Raw genomic sequence first — 18,655 nt, 5'->3', positions numbered from 1 at the left:
GAACTTTATAGGGGACCTATCCCCACGGAGAGACATTCTCAGCTCAACTCTCAGCAGCCAAACAACAGAAAACACACGGCTTTTAAAGGAAATGACAGCCAATCCCCAGCTACCTGTTTGATTAGCCAACTCTCTGCAGGTGCGTCTGATCACATCAGCCCCGCCACACACTTATTCACTAATCTGCCAATCCATTTCGTGACATAGCCCAAACTGTTTGGACGCTACAGACAGTACCGACTTCTGACGAGTCCCAAGACATTTGTAGAGCAAAAGGGAAACTCCATCATGTTCGTGGGAGTCTCATCTTTCCATAGAGGGGTTCGTTTCTAGGTGAAACCGTTCAGATGCTACAGACAATTTTGGGAGAAGACCGATTTTCGGGATGTTTCATGGTCTGACAAACACCACTCTGGCTAATGAGATTCCCTCGGGAGCGCAGACATTGACTCTAGAGGGTTTTTAAGACCTGTTTCAAGACTAAAATGGCTGCCTCTACCATATGGATGTTTGTGACTATTCACAATCTAATATATGATCACAATCGAATTTGACAACAATCCAAGATAAAACATAACCCACAATGTAGATTATTATATGTGGAAAAATATGGGCCATCATGTTATGGACTGTACATTGCATGAATAATGCACAACATTTGGTTATGTGGTATAGCCATGCTATAGCCTACCAATATACGTAACTACTGTAGTAGTTCCATCCAATGCTAGAGGGCAAGAGGGATGAAGGTGTCAACAGAACTTCATCCATGGAGCAATCCCCTGTGAAGTAATTTGGCACCCTCATGAGGAGTTTGTCAGAAGTGAAGTGCAAGGACACACACACACACACACACACACACACACACACACACACACACACACACACACACACACACACACACACACACACACACACACACACACACACACACACACACACACAATTTACAACCATTCTAAATGATATTTTCCCTAACCCTAAACCTAACCCTAACCTTAACCCGCAAACATGACCTTAACCCTAAGCAACAATCATTCAGCAATCAAGAAATCAATCAAACATCATCCAGGAATCCTGGACAAATACATTGGGAAACACATAAATATAAAAACAATGGAATTATTGCACATTCCAATGAACTATAAAACTATAAAATACAGGATTATTTCCTTTGAATGACTGTAAAACCCAATGAAAATGGATATGATGTTTATTGAATTTTTTTCACAGGCAAAATAGCACAAGATTGAATTGTCACCTTGTCACCAAAAATATACCCAATTACTAGAAAAAGGAGACCCTTACCTCAGAGATCATACAAAATACTACAAATACTGCAATGAAATCTATTTAAGTGAATCAACACCAAATATCAAATTACATCTACTGTTTCCCTCTCATATTCTCAATCTTTACTGTGATGATGGTACTACAATTACTGTCAGGTAATGCTTTAAACATTTATGTTCAAACTCTCAACTTTGATAACTGTTCAAATCAAATATTTACAAAAACACAATGTATGTACTTATAAGGCAGCCTAAAAGGGTCCAACGATGCCCCAAAAATACTATAAAATCAAATAAGTAGCTATCAAAACCTTGACAAAAAGCCATTGATGTATCTATTTCTTATTTATCTTCCATTGAGAAATTGAATATACCATTCTCAATAAGACATTATAACACCTCAACTAACGCTAAACGAATGAAAAAAGCCTGCACTATAGCCAGGGTTCTATAATGCCCCAAAATTACTGTACACTCAAATAAGCAAACAGGCAAATTTCCAAAGCTTGACAAAAACTCATTCACATATTTGTTTCATAATTCAGCTTCTGAGGCTGCTCTCATTTGTATAGTTAATTAAAAGCTCTCACAACTGAAACATATAAATAATTCATAGGTTATTTATGTGTAATTACCATTTTACTATGTACTTGCAAACACGTAGGAATTTAAATAATAGTAAATACTAGTACCTAGTAATGTCCCAAAGCATAAAATAAAGTGCTACCAACTTGGTAAGTCTACCTTAGTCTGATCTTAAAGTTTAATCGTAAACCCTAGCTGTGCTGTATTGTACTGTATATCAGCGGTTTCCAACCTTTTCTGTTCTGGGGACCACCAAATCATCTTCAAAAGGACTACCATTTGCAGAGTCACAGAATTCTTTAACTTAAAATATCTTAGCAGTCAATTTTATCAATGAATGTAACAGATTAAAGGACTATTATTACAGATTAATGTTTGTAAAGCCTTTACACTTGTGGGAATTGGCCTATATGGATAGGGCTAAATTGAATTTTTTTTTACATAAGAAATATGGAAAGCATATGCATAACCATGGTAGCAAATATAAGGGAACAGTTTGGAGATTATGGGAAAATGATTAGACTAAAGGTAAGGAGACAACAGTTGACCTGACAAGAGACTGAATCCAATCATGACATTTTAAGTGCATTTTACATTTACCATACTTGTTGCAGCATTTGTTATTAACAACATCTGAAAATACTCTAGATACATTCAGTAACATGACAGGAATATTCGTGGAAAATTTGGGGTAGGTGCAACATAAGACAAAAAAATTACAAGGGTTTGAGTGAGAGGTCTAACTGGTGTTTCCAAGTGGCCATACACCTCTCCAAAGTTTGCACAGTTCCTAAATAATTTCAATGCACTTTTATGACTCAAAGAAGAGCTCCTAGTTGTGCCGTTGAGCCCTGCATCCCCTCCTTTTCACATTAACCCTGCAAACAAAAACTTGTCATTAGGATGTCCCCGGAACATCATGAAACGGACACCTAAAGTGGTCAGGATGTTGTGTCATGGTCCCCTGGAGGTTTTGTCTAGCTCCCGGTTTGTCCCAGGACATCCCAAATTACGTTTTTTAGGTCATTCTTGGGACGTTGTGTCATGGTCTCCTGGAGGTTTTGTCTAGTTCCCGGTTTGTCCCGGGGACATCCCCAACACAGGAGGTTGGTGGCACCTTAATTGGGGAGAATGGGTTTCCAGGTGTCTAATGCCATTCCATTTGCACCGTTCCAGCCATTATTATGAGCCGTTCCCCCCTCAGCAGCCTCCTGTTGTCCCCAAGGATGTTTTTGGTCCCCTGGAGGTTTTTGTCACTTGATGTCCCAGGTGTCCCAAACCATTAGAAGTAAAGTAATGAAATGTAATGTATAGCATGTTACTGTTCCAATTTAGGTGTTTATCGGTGTCCAAATCTGTAATTTAAGGGGCAACACAATTTGCATTGTAAAAAGTAATGTACAATTGCTTATAATACCCCTATGGTATTATGTTTGGAAGAAAAATATAAATGAATAATAATAATATAATAATAAATTGAGGACCACCTGCAGTACCCCATGTTGGTAAGCACTGCTCTATATTACTGCTCAAATATGAGTAAAAAGATTCACACCAAAAGCACTGATTATGTCAAGAGATTTTGTGCTGTAGTCCCTCATCATCTCTTACTTTGACTATAATGTCATAGACTATTATTCACAAAACATTTTCTTGGTTGCGCTCATCGTGGTTGAGGTACTTGATTAGTCGTGGTGGGAGGGGCAATTTTTTTATGCACCTCAGTCTGTGGATTCCAACCTGCTGGCGAATCTTCAGCCTGCACAGCTGCATCAGTGGACGTGATTGCGCTGGAAGACAATGGCAACAGATATGGTAATACTGTATGTGACGCTTGTATATAGAAAGTACATAGCATGTGCACAAGTCATTCCAAAGAAGTGGCTGTTTGGGCAGTGTCGTGTGTGCATGCATGACATCCCCCTCATCACATCAGTAACCCCCAGCAGCCAAGGGCATAACTTTGTGTTGAATATTAGGGGGGTGTTCAGGGTCAATGGATTCAGGGTTTGACACCCTGGTGGGGGAGGGGGGGGCATTCTGCCCCCGAAAAAAGAAGGAAAAAAGAAATAGCTGTGAAATGGTCATTTCTGGTTAATTTTAAAGGGAAAATACATACAAAACTTTTCTGATAATTTGGACAATCACAACTGAAATACCAATCATTTCTGTATTACTTTAAACTCTTGATCTAACTAATATAATTCAGAAAGTCACTACCAAACCACTGCTTTAACTACATTTAAATGTCATAACCCATTATTCTGTTTGTGTACCCTTCACACTTTTCATCATCTAAAATATATTTTCCCCCTCCAGAAATTAGGCTAACAACATACTGGTCCATATTATCAGGCTGGTGTGTTATTTAGCAATAAGCTAAATAACCTGTAGCATAACTGATGCAGCATGCAGGCTGGCTGCAGCATACTGGCATTTGTGCATTTAGCCAGACCAGTGCTTCCCAAACTTTAGTTAAGTTGGTTCTAGAAGTATTCTAAGGATGATTATTAGGTTGCATAAACATGATTAGTGCTATCCCCCCAGAATTTTGGCCTTCACATTTGTTTTTTGAACATTAATAAGGAGGATAGACTTTCGCTGCTGGTCAGAGTCTGAGAGACAGGCAGGGCAAGCTGCACTGAGAGAAACAGGGTTGCTTGAGCCTACTGCCTGAGGTTCAGATAATTATTTAAAAGGTTGACAATACTTCCACAGTTGTCATTGAGCTCTCAAAATTGATCCCAATATAACCGTTACCAACTACCACTTGTTTTGAAAACTAGCATTCACATGTGAGATGCGCATCACTTCGCAATACAAACCTTCCCCATTTGACAAAATATAATTGTCGATATAATTATTTTTCGTGCTTATGAATTTACCATAACATTTGACTGTACTAATTTATTTGTTATAAGTTAGCTCACAGTTTTGAGGGTTTGCTAAGAAGAGAGAGATGAGAGAGAGAAAGAGAGGAGATATTGCACGTTTCTCTGTTCTCCTTACAAGCCTTGCTCAACTTTCTTCCCTTCTGAGGATCGGGCCAAACCAAAAGCATAATTGGTGGTGGGGGGATCCAATCATAAAATGAAGAATTGAGGAACACTGTGCTGTAAAGCCACAGAAAGCCAGTAGCTACCTGACACTTTACGGTGGGAAAATTATTTTGAATCAATCAAATTCATTATGGTATATTATTGAGGTGTTATATAGACCTGTCACTAATATTGTTGGAGCCATGACCTCCCCATACCCCTCACAAGTTTTTATTTATCTAGGCAAGTCAGTTATGAACACATTCTTATTTACAATGACGGCCTACACGAGCCAAACCCTCCCTGTCCCGGACGATGCTGGGCCAATTGTGCACTGCCCGATGGGCCTCCCAATCACAGCCAGTTGTGATACAGCCCAGGATCAAACCCAGGTCTGTAGTGACACCTCTAGCACTGCGATACAGTGCCTTAGACCACAGTGCCACTCGGTCCCTTATGAGCCTGCCAGCAGCTGCTAGCTAGACATTAGCTCTGGGATCCAGGTCAAGGCACCACTGTAACAGGCTGGTATGAACCCTGCTTATTAGCCACGCATACAGTCCTGCTATACCAAAATGCTACCTTATGTTGTGTAGTATGTGTAGGTGTGTCTGTACAGTATGTGTGCATGACACTCACTTGCTTTCTCTTTGATGACTTCCCAGTCCTCCAAGCTATCTAGGTGCTCAGTAAGTCTGGAGCAGAGTTTCACATGGCCAACGTAATTCAGGAGTACATCTATGATGGGTCCTGCCCAGCGAGTAGAGATTATCTCACAGAACTAATGATGGAAACACAAAAAGCAATGATAGGCTATGGTATATTGTATTTTTTAGTCTCTACTTTACAAGAAGTGTCCCAAATACCTATGTCCTAACATGACAGCATAACAATTATAGGCGATTATAGTGTAGGTAAACATTATTACATAGTAAATCAAAAAAACATTTCTTACCACAGGACACTTCAATGAGTGACTATAAAGGAAAATAAAAAAAATGGATCTCTGTTTCTGCATAGATCTGATCATTTATTGACGGTACATATTATGAAACAGACTGCTCCTTTTTCTTTATTTCAACCCGGTGAAGTGTCCTGGGGTAAGGAATGTTTTTGGGATTTTCAAGTCCCTCAGTCTAGGAACTGATTACCTTTTTTGTTCAAGCTGGGCTAAAGCGCGTTTGGATACACTTTCTTTCCATTGGTACATAGTACTTACAATTGTTGCTGACAGCATACCACCCTGCATCCCACTGCTGGCTTGCCTCTGAAGCTAAGCAGTGTTGGTCCTGGATGGGAGACCAGATGCTGCTGGAAATGGTGGACCAGTAGGGGGCACTCTTGCCTCCGGTCTTAAGATCGAATCCCAGGGCAGTGAATGGGCCATTTCTCTGCTCAGAGTGCTGTCTTTTGGATGGGATGTTAAACCGGTGACCTGACTCTCTATGGTCATTAAAAATCCCCCTTATTGCAAGAGTAAGGGTGTTAAAGCTGGTCTCCTGGCTAAATTTCCATTTTGGCCACCTAATAATCCCCCTCATTCTTAATTGGCATTATATTTAGAATGTATGTAAATATATTACACAGATGCACATACCAAACATTTCATTGTTATTTTGTTTACCTGAACAGGTTCCCCAGTACTTCTGCATGTATTGGTATTGTAGCGCAAGTCATCCCTCTCAGAGGTCTCCTGATGTGGTGGGTGTGGACCACTGCCATAAGTGCAACTAAAACAGGAAAGGGCGTCGCAGCCATTGTCCATCAGATACTTCAGCATAGACAGGTACTTCATACCGAATATGAGGGTGGCCGGGAATGAGGTGGGGTGAGTGGGTACGTAGGCGTTGACATTGGCACCGTGCTCCACCAGCAAAGTGACCAATTCAATACTACCCTGCCTCAATGCTACCAGTAGCGGGTTGAAGGTGTCCAGGTTTGGGATGGCGCCGGCTTCTAGAAGCATGGTGGTTGCCTCCACGTTGCCGTTGGCGACGGCGAAGTAGAGAGTCGTGCTACGATGGTCCTCGTACATCATGGAGCGGTCATCTGACAGCATGGCGTTGACGTCGTAGCCGGCCTCAATCAGGACCTCCACAACTGCGTCCCTGTTGCACTCTGCGGCCAGGTGGAGGGGACTGACTCCACTGCGATTCACTCTGTACTTGCTGGTGACTTTGATCAGCAATGACACAATACTGAAAAAGAAAACCACACAGAGGGAATTAGTGGGTGCCCAGAGTGGAAGATTAGTGTTAGGGTTAAAACATTCCCTTAAAACGTACGTAAAGTTCCCATTTTTTTCAGAAATCACAGTTAAAGTATTCCAAGATGGAGAATTCCCTCCCTGGTTACTACCCTTCTGATAGCGGGAATCCTCCAACCGGAATCCTCCAACCGGAATCCTCCAACCGGAATCCTCCAACCGGAATTCTCCAACCGGAATCCGAGGAATCCAAGTCTCCACAAGAAATACCGCAACAGGACTCAAGGCATACAGTACACATTCTATTCTGAAAAATAACATTTCTTCACAGCTTTGTTGTGGTGTGTCTAGAATATGTGTCACAGTTCTGACTAATCCTAGCATTTTGCTTTGTGTACTTTACGAACTGAAAGATTACAGTAGCATTTTCCTTGGTTGATAGTCCCTTTCTAACTTATGTTCCTTTCAGTTTAGGTGCGGAGAAAGGTGCATGTGAGATGTAAGTCTGTGGAGTTGGAAACAGAAACTAGAACAGCGGCGATCGGTGCTGTTTAAGATGAGGGAGGACAATATATATTAATTTATGAGCATGGCCTTATTTCTTTTACAGCATATAGGATGACTGTCATTCATATTCCATTTATCCAGCTCAATGCAATATCGATTAGGTTTAGGCTACTATATATAGGATACTCACATTTTCCCTGTACCCATCATGAGGTTTCTACAACCTAGCCTATGAATTAAAGTTTGTAACGTAGGTGAACAGGTCAAGAGAATTTTTAGTAATCAAGGAGACAGACATTGACACATTCAATACCGCCTTGCACATTCTTGTCTCCATCTATCTGATCTATGGTGTAATCATTAGTCCAACAGTTGCAATGAGTTTCTATTGGACAATTCAGGTATGTTTATCCCCATTTCTAAAAGTGGCAGTAATAAAGCCTCTTGAAAAAGCCAAACCTTTACCTGGAAAATGTAAAAAAACTATCGGCCTATATCGAATCTCCCATTACTCCCAAAAAAATGAAAAGCTGTTGCGCAGCAACTCACTGCCTTCCTGAAGACAAATAATGTATACGTATTGTTTTCACTATATATTTTACCTCTTGGTGATGTCATTCGGAAACACAATGTCAACTTTCACTGCTATGTGGACGACACACAGCTGTACATTTAAATTAAATTGCCTAAACTGAAAGCCTGTGTTTCAGACATTAGGAAGTGGATGACGGCAAAGGTTTTACGTTTAAACTCAGACAAAACAGAGATGCTAGTTCTAGGTCCCAAGAAACAAAGAGATCTGCTGTTGGATCTGACAATTAATCTTGATGGTTGTACAGTTGTCTCAAATAAAACTGTGAAGGACCTCAGAATTATTCTGGACCCTGATCTCTCTTTTGACAAACATATCAAGAATATTTCAAGGGCAGCTTTTTTCCATATTCTTAACATTGTAAAATCAGAAACTTTTTGTCCAAAAATTATTCAGAAAAACTAATCCATGCTTTTGTCACTTCTAGATTAGACTACTGCAATGCTTTACTCTCCGGTGACCCGAATAAAGCACTAAATAAACTTCAGTTAGTGCTAAACACGGCTGCTAGAATCCTGCCTATTTTATTATCATATTACTCAAGTGCTAGCCTCTCTACATTGGCTTCCTGTTAAGGCTAGGGCTGACTTCAAGGTTTGTTGCTAACCTACAAAGCATTACAATGGGCTAGCTCCTACCTGTCTCTCCGATTTGGTCCTGCCATACATAGAACAGCTGGAGGCAGGGCTTTCTCCAATAGAGCTCAATTTTTATGGAAAAATTCTGCCTATCCATGTGAGAGACGTAGACTCGGTCTTGACCTTTAAGTCATTACTGAAGACTCATCTCTTCAGTAGGTCCTATGATTGAGTGCAGTCTGGCCCAGGAGTGCGAAGGTGAACGGCAAGGTTCCTCTAGGTTTCTCCCTAGGTTCTCGCCTTTCTAAGGAGTTTTTCCTAGCCACCGTGCTTCTACATCTGCATTGCTTGCTGCTTGGGGTTTTAGGCTGGGTTTCAGTATAGCACTTTGTGACTTCTGCTGATGTAAAAAGGGCTTTATAAAAACATTTGATTGATTGATTGACCTACGGTAGCTACAGGACAGCAGCTTAAGTTCAAAGCTACAGTCTGGGATCTGGGAATTATGGTAATTCCAATTATTGAACCACTGATTCTATTCTTGGATAATATAATGTATACATGTACACCAAAATAATTATTTATCATGCCTCATTTTAGGAGCATCAGGTGGTGACAGAGGTCTCAGCAGAGTTAGGCAGCCAGGCGAGAGAAGTCTGTGGCAGAGGTGAGGTGCATTTTTGCAGATACAACACTTTATTCTCTCTGTCCAGCAAACACTGGACAAGCCATATGCTATTTTAAGGCAGTCTGACAAACCTCCAAAGTTGATTTCCAAACTGTGTCAAGGGTTGATAGGGGCTTTTCCCGATGACACAAAACATGTAAAACTAAAATGTGAAGAAGACCTGGTGATGAATGGATATAGATATGTTAGAATGCCCAGTCATGTTTATATAATCTCAGACATAAATTAATGCAGTTTAAGACCATCCATAGAACCTACTATATGCCAGTGAAACAGAATATCATGCACTCATAAATGGTATTATTCTGCTGGAGGTGTAAAGCTCAAAAGGGGAAATTTACATTTTAGCAGACGCTCTTATCCAGAGCGACTTACAGTAGTGAATGCATACATTTCATACATTTTTTTTTTTTTTGTACTGGCCCCCCATGGGAATCGTACCCACAACCCTGGCATCGCACACACCATGCTGGCATTGCAAACACCATGCTCTACCAACTGAGCCACAGGGAAGTCAGGACAGCAGCTTCCAATTAATATTTGCATATGTTGTGGTCTTGTGAAGGCTGGCTGAATTCTGGCAAAGAGTATGTACTTTTATCTCAGCATGTCTACAGATTCTCCCTTGTCCCTGTTTTTGTTTGCTTGGAAATGTTTATACTGGAAACCGTTATCAGAAGAAACTGTGTAACCTAGCATTTTATATGGGCTCCCGAGTGGCGCAGCGGTCTAAGGTACTGCATCTCAGTGCTAGTAGGCGTCATTATAGACCCTGGTTCAATTCCAGGCTGTATCACAAACAGCTGTGATTGGGAGTCCCATAGGGCAGAACACAATTGGCCCAGCGTCGTCTGGGTTAGGTTTTGGCCGGCGTAGGCAGTCATTGTAAATAAGAATTTGTCCTGAACTGACTTTCCTAGTTAAATAAATAAATAAAATAGTGGCTAATAAATGCATTGCCATTAATTGGAAGGTTGATTTTCCTCCCACAATGTATGGAATAAATTTAAAGTTATATACAGTATCATTAGATTTGTTTTAAGATTAAGGATACACTGTGCAACTTTCATAAGGTCTGGATGCCTTATATGGAATACTGTATTGTATTGAAAACATGCCCACGTCAGGGGAGATTTAGATAATCCCTAGCTGCTGGGCTGCTCAGTCCTTACTGTTGTCACTCTGGCACACCTGAAGTCGTTAATGAATGTTTCACTAAGATCCTAAAGCTGAGTGGGGTGTGTTGGGTTCGGGCGCTACAGGGTCGTGGACCCCTAGGGGCAGGATGGGGTGACCCAGCTATATTGTGTGCAAGTAAAATGAGCTCTACAGTACTATTAGGCTTATGATATGAATTCTGTGGAGGGTGTACTGTGTCTGTGTGTTAGGAAGTTGTGTTGGGGAGAAAGTTGAGTTATTGACAAGACTGGTGGGGGTCCCGTGTGCAGTTAGCTCTGGCTGGCTGGGCCGTCTGACTGAAATTTGATATAGAGGATGTCTTAAAGACAATCAAAAGTTGTCTTTGTACTTTATTTGTAAGAGTTGTTAATTTGTTGGGCTACTGGTTAAAGGGTCAACACAATATTGATTATTGAATTATCATGGATCTAGTTCAGTCTTATCAATCACTTAAACATATTAAAAAATATCTTACCTAGCTTAATGACTGTGGGAATTTTTGCTTATTTTTGTTGTTCTAAATAGAGACGGCTAAAAGGGCCATTGTGTAGAAATGCAGGAAATGTGCTTAAGATGTCTGAAAAAAATGGGAGTCCCAGTCCCCCTCCCAAGTTATGTCCCCTTCTGAAAATGGCACTGCTGGGTGATTTAAACTTCTATGGGCTACGTGGGACGCTAGCGTCCCACCTGCGGGACACAGCCAGTGAAAAATCAGGGCGGCAAATTCAAAAAAACCAAAATGTCATAATTCAACTTTCTCAAACATACAACTATTTTACACCATTTTAAAGATACACTTCTCCTTGATGTAACCACATTGTCCGATTTCAAAAAGGCTTTACAGTGAAAGCAAAACATTAGATTATGTGAGGAGAGTACATAGACAAAAATAATCACACAGCCATTTTCCAAGCAAGAACATGTGTCAATAAAACCCCAAACACAGCTAAATGAAGCACTAACCTTTGACGATCTTCATCAGATGACACGCCTAGGACATTATGTTACACAATACATGTATGTTTTGTTCGATTAAGTTCATATTTATATCCAAAAACCCCATTTTACATTGGCGGGTGATGTTCAGAAAATGTCTTCCAACCAAAACTACCGGTGAATCAGCACATCAATTTACAAAAATACTCATCATAAACGTTGACAAAATATAAAACAATTATTTAAAGAATTATAGATAGACTACTCCTGGATGCAACCGCTGTGTCAGATTTTAAAATAGCTTTACGGAGAAAGCACATTTTTCAATATTCTGAGTACATAGCTCAGCCATCACAGTGAGCTATACAGACACCCGCCAAGTTCGGGGCAACCTAAACTCAGAATTAGTATTAGAAATATTGTCTTATCTTTGCTGGTCTTCATCAGAATGCACTCCCAGGACAGCTACTTCCACAAGAAATGTTGTTTTTGTTCAAAATACTCCATAGTTATGTCCAAATACCTCCGTTTTGTTCGTGTGTACAGATCACTTATCCAAAGGCATAACGCGTGAGCGCGGAACCAGAGACGAAAAGTCAAAATGTTCCATTACCGTACTTAGAAGCATGTCAAACGCTGTTTAAAATCAATCTTTATGGCATTTTTAACGTAAAATTGCGATAATATTCCAACCGGACAATAGCATATTCATTCAAGAAGAAAAAGAAGGAACGGCGCGCTCGCGGGACCGAGCATATCCAATCCCTTTGTTGCCAGGCAGACCACTCAGTAACTGAACTCCTATTATCTGCCCAGTGACAGGAGAATGCTCAAACCACTTTCTGAAGGCTGTTGACAGTGGAAGCCTTAGGAAGTGCAACGTCACCCCACAGACACTGTAGTTTCGATAGAGAATCAAAAGAAGAACTACAATTCTCAGACTTTCCACTTCCTGCTTGGATTTTTCTCAGGTTTTTGCCTGCCATATGAGTTCTGTTATACTCACAGACACCATTCAAACAGTTTTAGAAACTTCAGAGTGTTTTCTATCCAAATCTAATAATAATCATACTAATAATATGCATATTCTAGTTTCTGGGCCAGAGTAGTAACCTGTTTAAATTGGGTATGTTTTTCATCCGGCCGTGAAAATACTGCCCCCTACACCCCAACAGGTTAAAAAGTCTCTTCTGTGCAGATGGTCAGGGGCTGGAACATAATTATAATAACTTGTACACTGCAAATTAACCGCAAGTAAGCACAAACAGATTACATAGTACAATAATGTTATCATTTCAAAGCTTGATTAAATTGAGACACCATTATGTATCTCTATTGATTTGAATTCCTGGTGAGTTTACAATATTTTTAGTCCAACAACGAATCTAATAACAAAGAAATAACATCGCTCGCTATTTTAAGCTAACTTGAGTTCAAATGGCGCTTCTGGGAAGTACACCTAGTTTCCTGAAATGAGTCACATTTTAGAAATTATATTTACTTTTGATACTTAAGTATATTTAACACCAAATATTTGTAGACTTTTACTCAAGTAGTTTTTTACCTTGTGACTTTCACTTTTACTTGAGGCATTTTCTATGGTATCCTAACTTTTACTCAAGTATGGTAATTTGATACTTTTTCCACCACTGCTTATGTAAACAAATCCAAACAGCTGTGCTGCTGGGCAGGTCGGTCTCACTGTCTGTGTGTTCTGGATAGACCTCAAACAACTCCGATGTTTATCCCATGTTAGTGGGCACTGTAGAAATCAAAAGCCAACCTTCATGTAAGTCATCGAGAACTCTTGTACACAAAACTATGTTTTGGACGATACTGACTTTATGACTGGAATAAATGTTTCTGACTAGTTGTGATGCTACGGGGGACCAGTACGGAGAAAAATTTTTTATGAAATGTATGCATTCACTGCTGTAAGTCGCTCTGGATAAGAGCGTCTGCTAAATGACTAAAATGTAATGTAAAAATGTTTTCAACAAGAGAAGTTAGTTCTAGAGTTCAGTTCTGCTTTAAGGGTGCTGTGCATTGATATTTGTAGTATTCCCATGTATCAAGGTATTGTAAGATAATTGTAGGTACCCATCAGCTCCTCGTTGGGCAGCAATATGTAGTGGCAGAAGTCCTTTATTGCCCGCTTTGTTGGCATCAGCATCCTGAGAAAGAAGAAGCTCCACAATGTCCTTATGGCCGTTCTTAGCTGCTTCATACAGAGCGGTGGCCCCATCACTTGCCTCACTGTTGATATCAGCACCTAGAACATATTCAGTGCAACTGACAGTTAGAAAAGTCAACAATCGATCCATAGTAAGAGCTCCATGACAGTTTTATGTGATCTGCGCCCTTTGGCCGATCTGCAAGGCATTCCTAGTCGATCACCAAACATGTCTGTAAAAACCCAACGATAAAGGCTGTGATAAAGACTTGTGCTCTCTTTTTTTCTTGCTGTTGACAGTAGGTGTACTTGATTCAGAAGCCCTGCGCACCGGATAAGCAAAGTGCTCCCATTATTAGCAGCTCGTCATGTCTCTTTTAATATCAAGGAATATTTCACTTTTTCTGGTCATAGAAATAACATGAATTTGTGTATGAGGCAGATGCGGTGCGACTCGAGTTTTTCCATCTGGTAGAAGATGGTGTCCCCTCTCTCTGGTCAGTCTCACCAGAAGAAAGGAAGGAGAGAGCAGGGACCGTGAGAGGTGGACTCTCTGCTGCTCTCTCCCTCCCTCTGTTGATACTAATGCCGTGTTCAAAACAACTGGGAACTGGGAAATCTCTGACTTACATCTTCAGTGCGTTCAAGACAACTGGGATATCGGGAAAAAATGAGATGTGACTGTGAAAAATCGTTTTGAACGGTCATCCAACTCGGAATTCCAAGTCGGAAACTCAAGCATCTTTCTAGGCCTCTGATCACTGACGTAATGATTTGACCTTGTTTTTTTCCCGGGTTCCCAGTTGTCTTGAAAGCACCATTACCATCAGAAGCAGATACCATCAGTCCAGTAAAATAAAAAATGTACTTATTTGCTAATTATTTCAATTCATGCTCAGCTGTGCCTCGTAAGTGCTACAGCAACTGATCGATTTAGTAATCAAAGCTCGAGTTTTGAAATATAATATGGTCTGAGAAGAACAATATTGGCATGCCAGGCATGTTGTAGCTAATATGCTGTGATCATGCATTAGGCCCACTGCACAAACCTCAATATTACAGAATAATTGTTTTTCTAGGTTAATGTTACATTTTTTAAGTCATGAAAAAAATCTGAGTGGTAGATCTATGCTTGCTTATTGACTGCGAAAGTAATCTTGACTCAGAAAAGGTTGGTGACCGCTGGCCTACAGAGTTCACCCATTTTTCCAGGGGAAAGACATACCGTGTTTAATGAGAAATCGAAGTGTTTCCTTGTGTCCACTCTGGGCTGCAGTAAACAGGGGCGCGATACCGTACATGTTGGTTGGGCTGAGCTTCGCCCCGGCCTGGACCAAGATCTCACAGATCTCCACGTTGTTGCGGCTCACAGCCTCCTGGAGAGCTGTACAGCCCTGAATGCAGTGTTTGTTCACTACAGCACCGTGATTCAGAAGCATGACCACAATCTCAGCATTACCACTTTCACAAGCTGTGGAATACAGTCAAAGATGAAGTTAAATGGAAGAAATCCCAGACTTTGTATGTCATGGAAGACAGTGTTTCCTAAACAAGGGTTTGGGGGTATTCCCAGTGTATGCAAGACAGCTTAGAATGGTATTGGAAGAGGCATTCTGTAATGGCAGATTTTGAGGGTAGCTGTATTTCTCATATCAAGCCATCCCTGTCCCCCCATATACCTTTCCTTTCTAATGAAGTGTGCACTTGTTCACTAGTATTCCCCACAAATGCAAAAGCATTAGATCGGTGTAGGCTTGGGCTGGAGGAATTCTTGTATCAGTAGTTTTCTTTCAAATCCATGAAGGGCAAGTTTTTCATTCAGTTTTTTCTCACGGTGTGCTGATCTTGCAGCCCAACACATCATTTTATTATCAGTCAAGTAGCCTATGACTTAGAATGCTTAAAATAAAAGGATAATTACAAAGAGATAGGCAGATAATCTAGGTCTTAGTCGGGCTCTAAGGCAAATGTGTTACCTTTGTAGAGTGGGGTCTCTCGGTCCTTGTTGGCGAGGTCTGGGTCAGCCCCCTTCTCCAGAAGCATCTCTACACAGGCCACCTTTTCCCTGTACACCGCCAAGATGAGAGCAGTCTGGCCTTTCAGGTCACACTTGTTAATCATACTAGGTTGAGCTTGAAGGGTGAAAAGAAGAACACATGAGATAAAAATTAGACTAGGCTATACTTTATTTTAGTCTGCTACTTAGCTGGGTGTTAATTGGTAAAATTGTAAAATACTTGGTAATTACGTGGTAAAAGGGATGTTCCATTTGGTATGGACTGCTGTTGTGCTCAATTGTTCAATTATTTGACGTGAGATGAGAAAATATAAATTGCCTTCAAGCCACATTTTAAAAAGTATAATAAATCTATGTAATATAGCCTACACCATCACAACAAATCCATTATTTATTTTAGACAGATCTAAACAAACATGATATGAAGAAAGTGTAGTCTATTTCAGAAGAACAGAATAGCATACTCAGTTGTCCTGATGTTAGGCCCTGATGTGGCTATGCCATATGGCTGTGGGCTACACTAGTTCAGTTAGCAGACACGATTTGCTTAGAATTCCGTGGCATTGTTTCATATTATTTTATAGTATTAGTATTATTATTACAACAGCTGGTGCACAGAATCTAAGGAAGTCTCTAGATTTTGCTCGCCTGAAGTAGAGTATATTGTGATAAATTACAGGCCACACTACTTGCCTAGAGAGTTTTCAGCTATACTTCTCGTGGCTGTTTATTTACCACCACAGACAGATGCCGGCACTAAGACCGCACTCAGCCAGCTGTATAAGGAAATAAGCAAACAGGAAACCACTCACCCAGAGGCGGCGCTCCCAGTGGCCGGAGACTTTAATGCAGGGAAACTTAAATCAGTTCTACCAAATCTCTATCAACATGTTAAATGTGCAACCACAGAGGGAAGAAAATTCTAGATCACCTGTACTCCACACACAGAGACGAGTACAAAGCTCTCCCTCGCCCTCCATTTGGTAAATCCGACCACAACTCTATCATTCTGATTCCTGCTTACAAGCAAAAATGAAAGCAGGAAGCACCAGTGACTCGGTCTATTAAAAAAGTGGTCAGATGAAGCAGACGCTAAACTACAGGACTGTTTTGCTATCACAGACTGGAACATGTTCCGGGATTCTTCCGATGACATTGAGGAATACACCACATCAGTCACTGGCTTTATCAATAAGTGCATTGACGACATCGTCCCCACAGTGACTGTACATACATACCCCAACCAGAAGCCATGGATTACAGGCAACATTCGCACTGAGCTCAAGGGTAGAGCTGCCGCTTTCAAGGTGCGGGACTCTAACCCGGAAGCTTACAAGAAAACCCGCTATGCCCTGCGACGAACCATCAAACAGGCAAATCGTCAATACAGGGCTAAGATTGAATCATTCTACACCGGCTCCGACGCTCGTCGGATGTGGCAGGGTTCGCAAACTATTACAGACTACAAAGGGAAGCACAGCCGCGAGCTGCCCACTGACACGAGCCTACCAGACGAGCTAAATCACTTCTATGCTCGCTTCGAGGCAAGCAACACTGAGGCATGCATGAGAGCATCAGCTGTTCCGGACGACTGTGTGATCACGCTCTCCGTAGCCGACGTGAGTAAGACCTTTAAACAGGTCAACATTCACAAGGCTGCGGGGCCAGATGGATTACCAGGACGTGTGCTCCGGGCATGTGCTGACCAACTGGTAGGTGTCTTCACTGACATTTTCAACATGTCCTTGATTGAGTCTGTAATACCAACATGCTTCAAGCAGACCACCGTAGTCCCTGTGCCCAAGAACAAAGGCAACCTGCCTAAATGACTACAGACCCGTAGCACTCACGTCCGTAGCCATGAAGTGCTTTGAAAGGCTGGTAATGGCTCACATCAACACCATTATCCAAGAAACCCTAGACCCACTGTAATTTGCAAACTGCCCAAACAGATCCACAGATGATGCAAGCTCTATTGCACTCCACACTGCCCTTTCCAACCTGGACAAAAGGAACACGTATGTGAGAATGCTATTCATTGACTACAGCTCAGCGTTCAACACCATAGTACCCTCAAAGCTCATCACTAAGCTAAGGAACCTGGGACTAAACACATCCCTCTGCAACTGGATCCTGGACTTCCTGACGGGCTGCCCCCAGGTGGTGAGGGTAGGTAGCAACACATCTGCCATGCTGATCCTCAACACTGGAGCTCCCCAGGGGTGCGTGCTCAGTCCCCTCCTGCACTCCCTGTTAACCCACGACTGCATGGCCAGGCACGACTTCAACACCATCATTAAGTTTGCTGACGACACAACAGTGGTAGGCCTGATCACCAACAACGGCGAGACAGCGTATAGGGAGGAGGTCAGAGACCTGGCCAGGTGGTGTCAGAATAACAACCTATCCCTCAACGTAACCAAGACTAAGGAGATGATTGTGGACTACAGGAAAAGGAAAGGAGCACCGAGCACATCCCCATTCTCATCGACGGGGCTGTAGTGGAGCAGGTTGAGAGCTTCAAATTCCTTGGTGTCCACATCAACAACAAATTAGAATTGTCCAAACACACCAAGACAGTCGTGAAGAGGGCACGACAAAGCCTATTCCCCCTCAGGAAACTAAAAATATTTGTCATGGGTCCTGAGATCCTCAAAAGGTTCTACAGCTGCAACATCGAGAGCATCCTGACCGGTTGCATCACTGCCTGGTACGGCAATTGCTCGGCCTCCGACTGCAAGGCACTTCAGAGGGTAGTGCGTACGGCCCAGTACATCACTGGGGCAAAGCTGCCTGCCATCCAGGACCTCTACACTAGGCGGTGTCAGAGGAAGGCCCTGAAAATTGTCAAAGACCCCATCCAC

The 18,655-nt window shown here is 41.6% G+C and overlaps 1 protein-coding gene across 6 annotated transcripts in view; it reads right to left on the bottom strand.

Moving 5' to 3' along the window:
* Positions 1-1,195: 1,195 nt before the first annotated feature.
* Positions 1,196-18,655, bottom strand: part of LOC106607987 (ankyrin repeat and SOCS box protein 2) — a 39,712-nt gene continuing 22,252 nt past the window's right edge. For 3 of the 6 annotated variants that reach the window (XM_014205534.2, XM_014205536.2, XM_014205541.2), the window contains exons 4-9: positions 15,751-15,906; positions 15,000-15,245; positions 13,702-13,873; positions 6,540-7,113; positions 5,555-5,696; positions 1,196-3,667 (exon numbers count right to left, since the gene is read on the bottom strand). In XM_014205534.2, the coding sequence (XP_014061009.1) occupies positions 3,516-3,667; positions 5,555-5,696; positions 6,540-7,113; positions 13,702-13,873; positions 15,000-15,245; positions 15,751-15,906 (1,442 nt within the window). In that variant the 3' untranslated portion in view covers positions 1,196-3,515. Of the gene's footprint in view, positions 3,668-5,554; positions 7,114-13,701; positions 13,874-14,999; positions 15,246-15,750; positions 15,907-18,655 lie in introns of all 6 variants that reach the window. The other 3 variants (XM_014205535.2, XR_006770314.1, XR_006770313.1) reach the window with 3 other exon arrangements.

Source organism: Salmo salar, chromosome ssa06 (genome assembly GCF_905237065.1).
Source record: "Salmo salar chromosome ssa06, Ssal_v3.1, whole genome shotgun sequence".
Classification (NCBI taxonomy): Eukaryota; Metazoa; Chordata; class Actinopteri; order Salmoniformes; family Salmonidae; genus Salmo; species Salmo salar.
The sequence above is the reverse complement of the archived record's forward strand: the minus strand, read 5'-3'. Positions and strand labels throughout refer to the sequence as shown.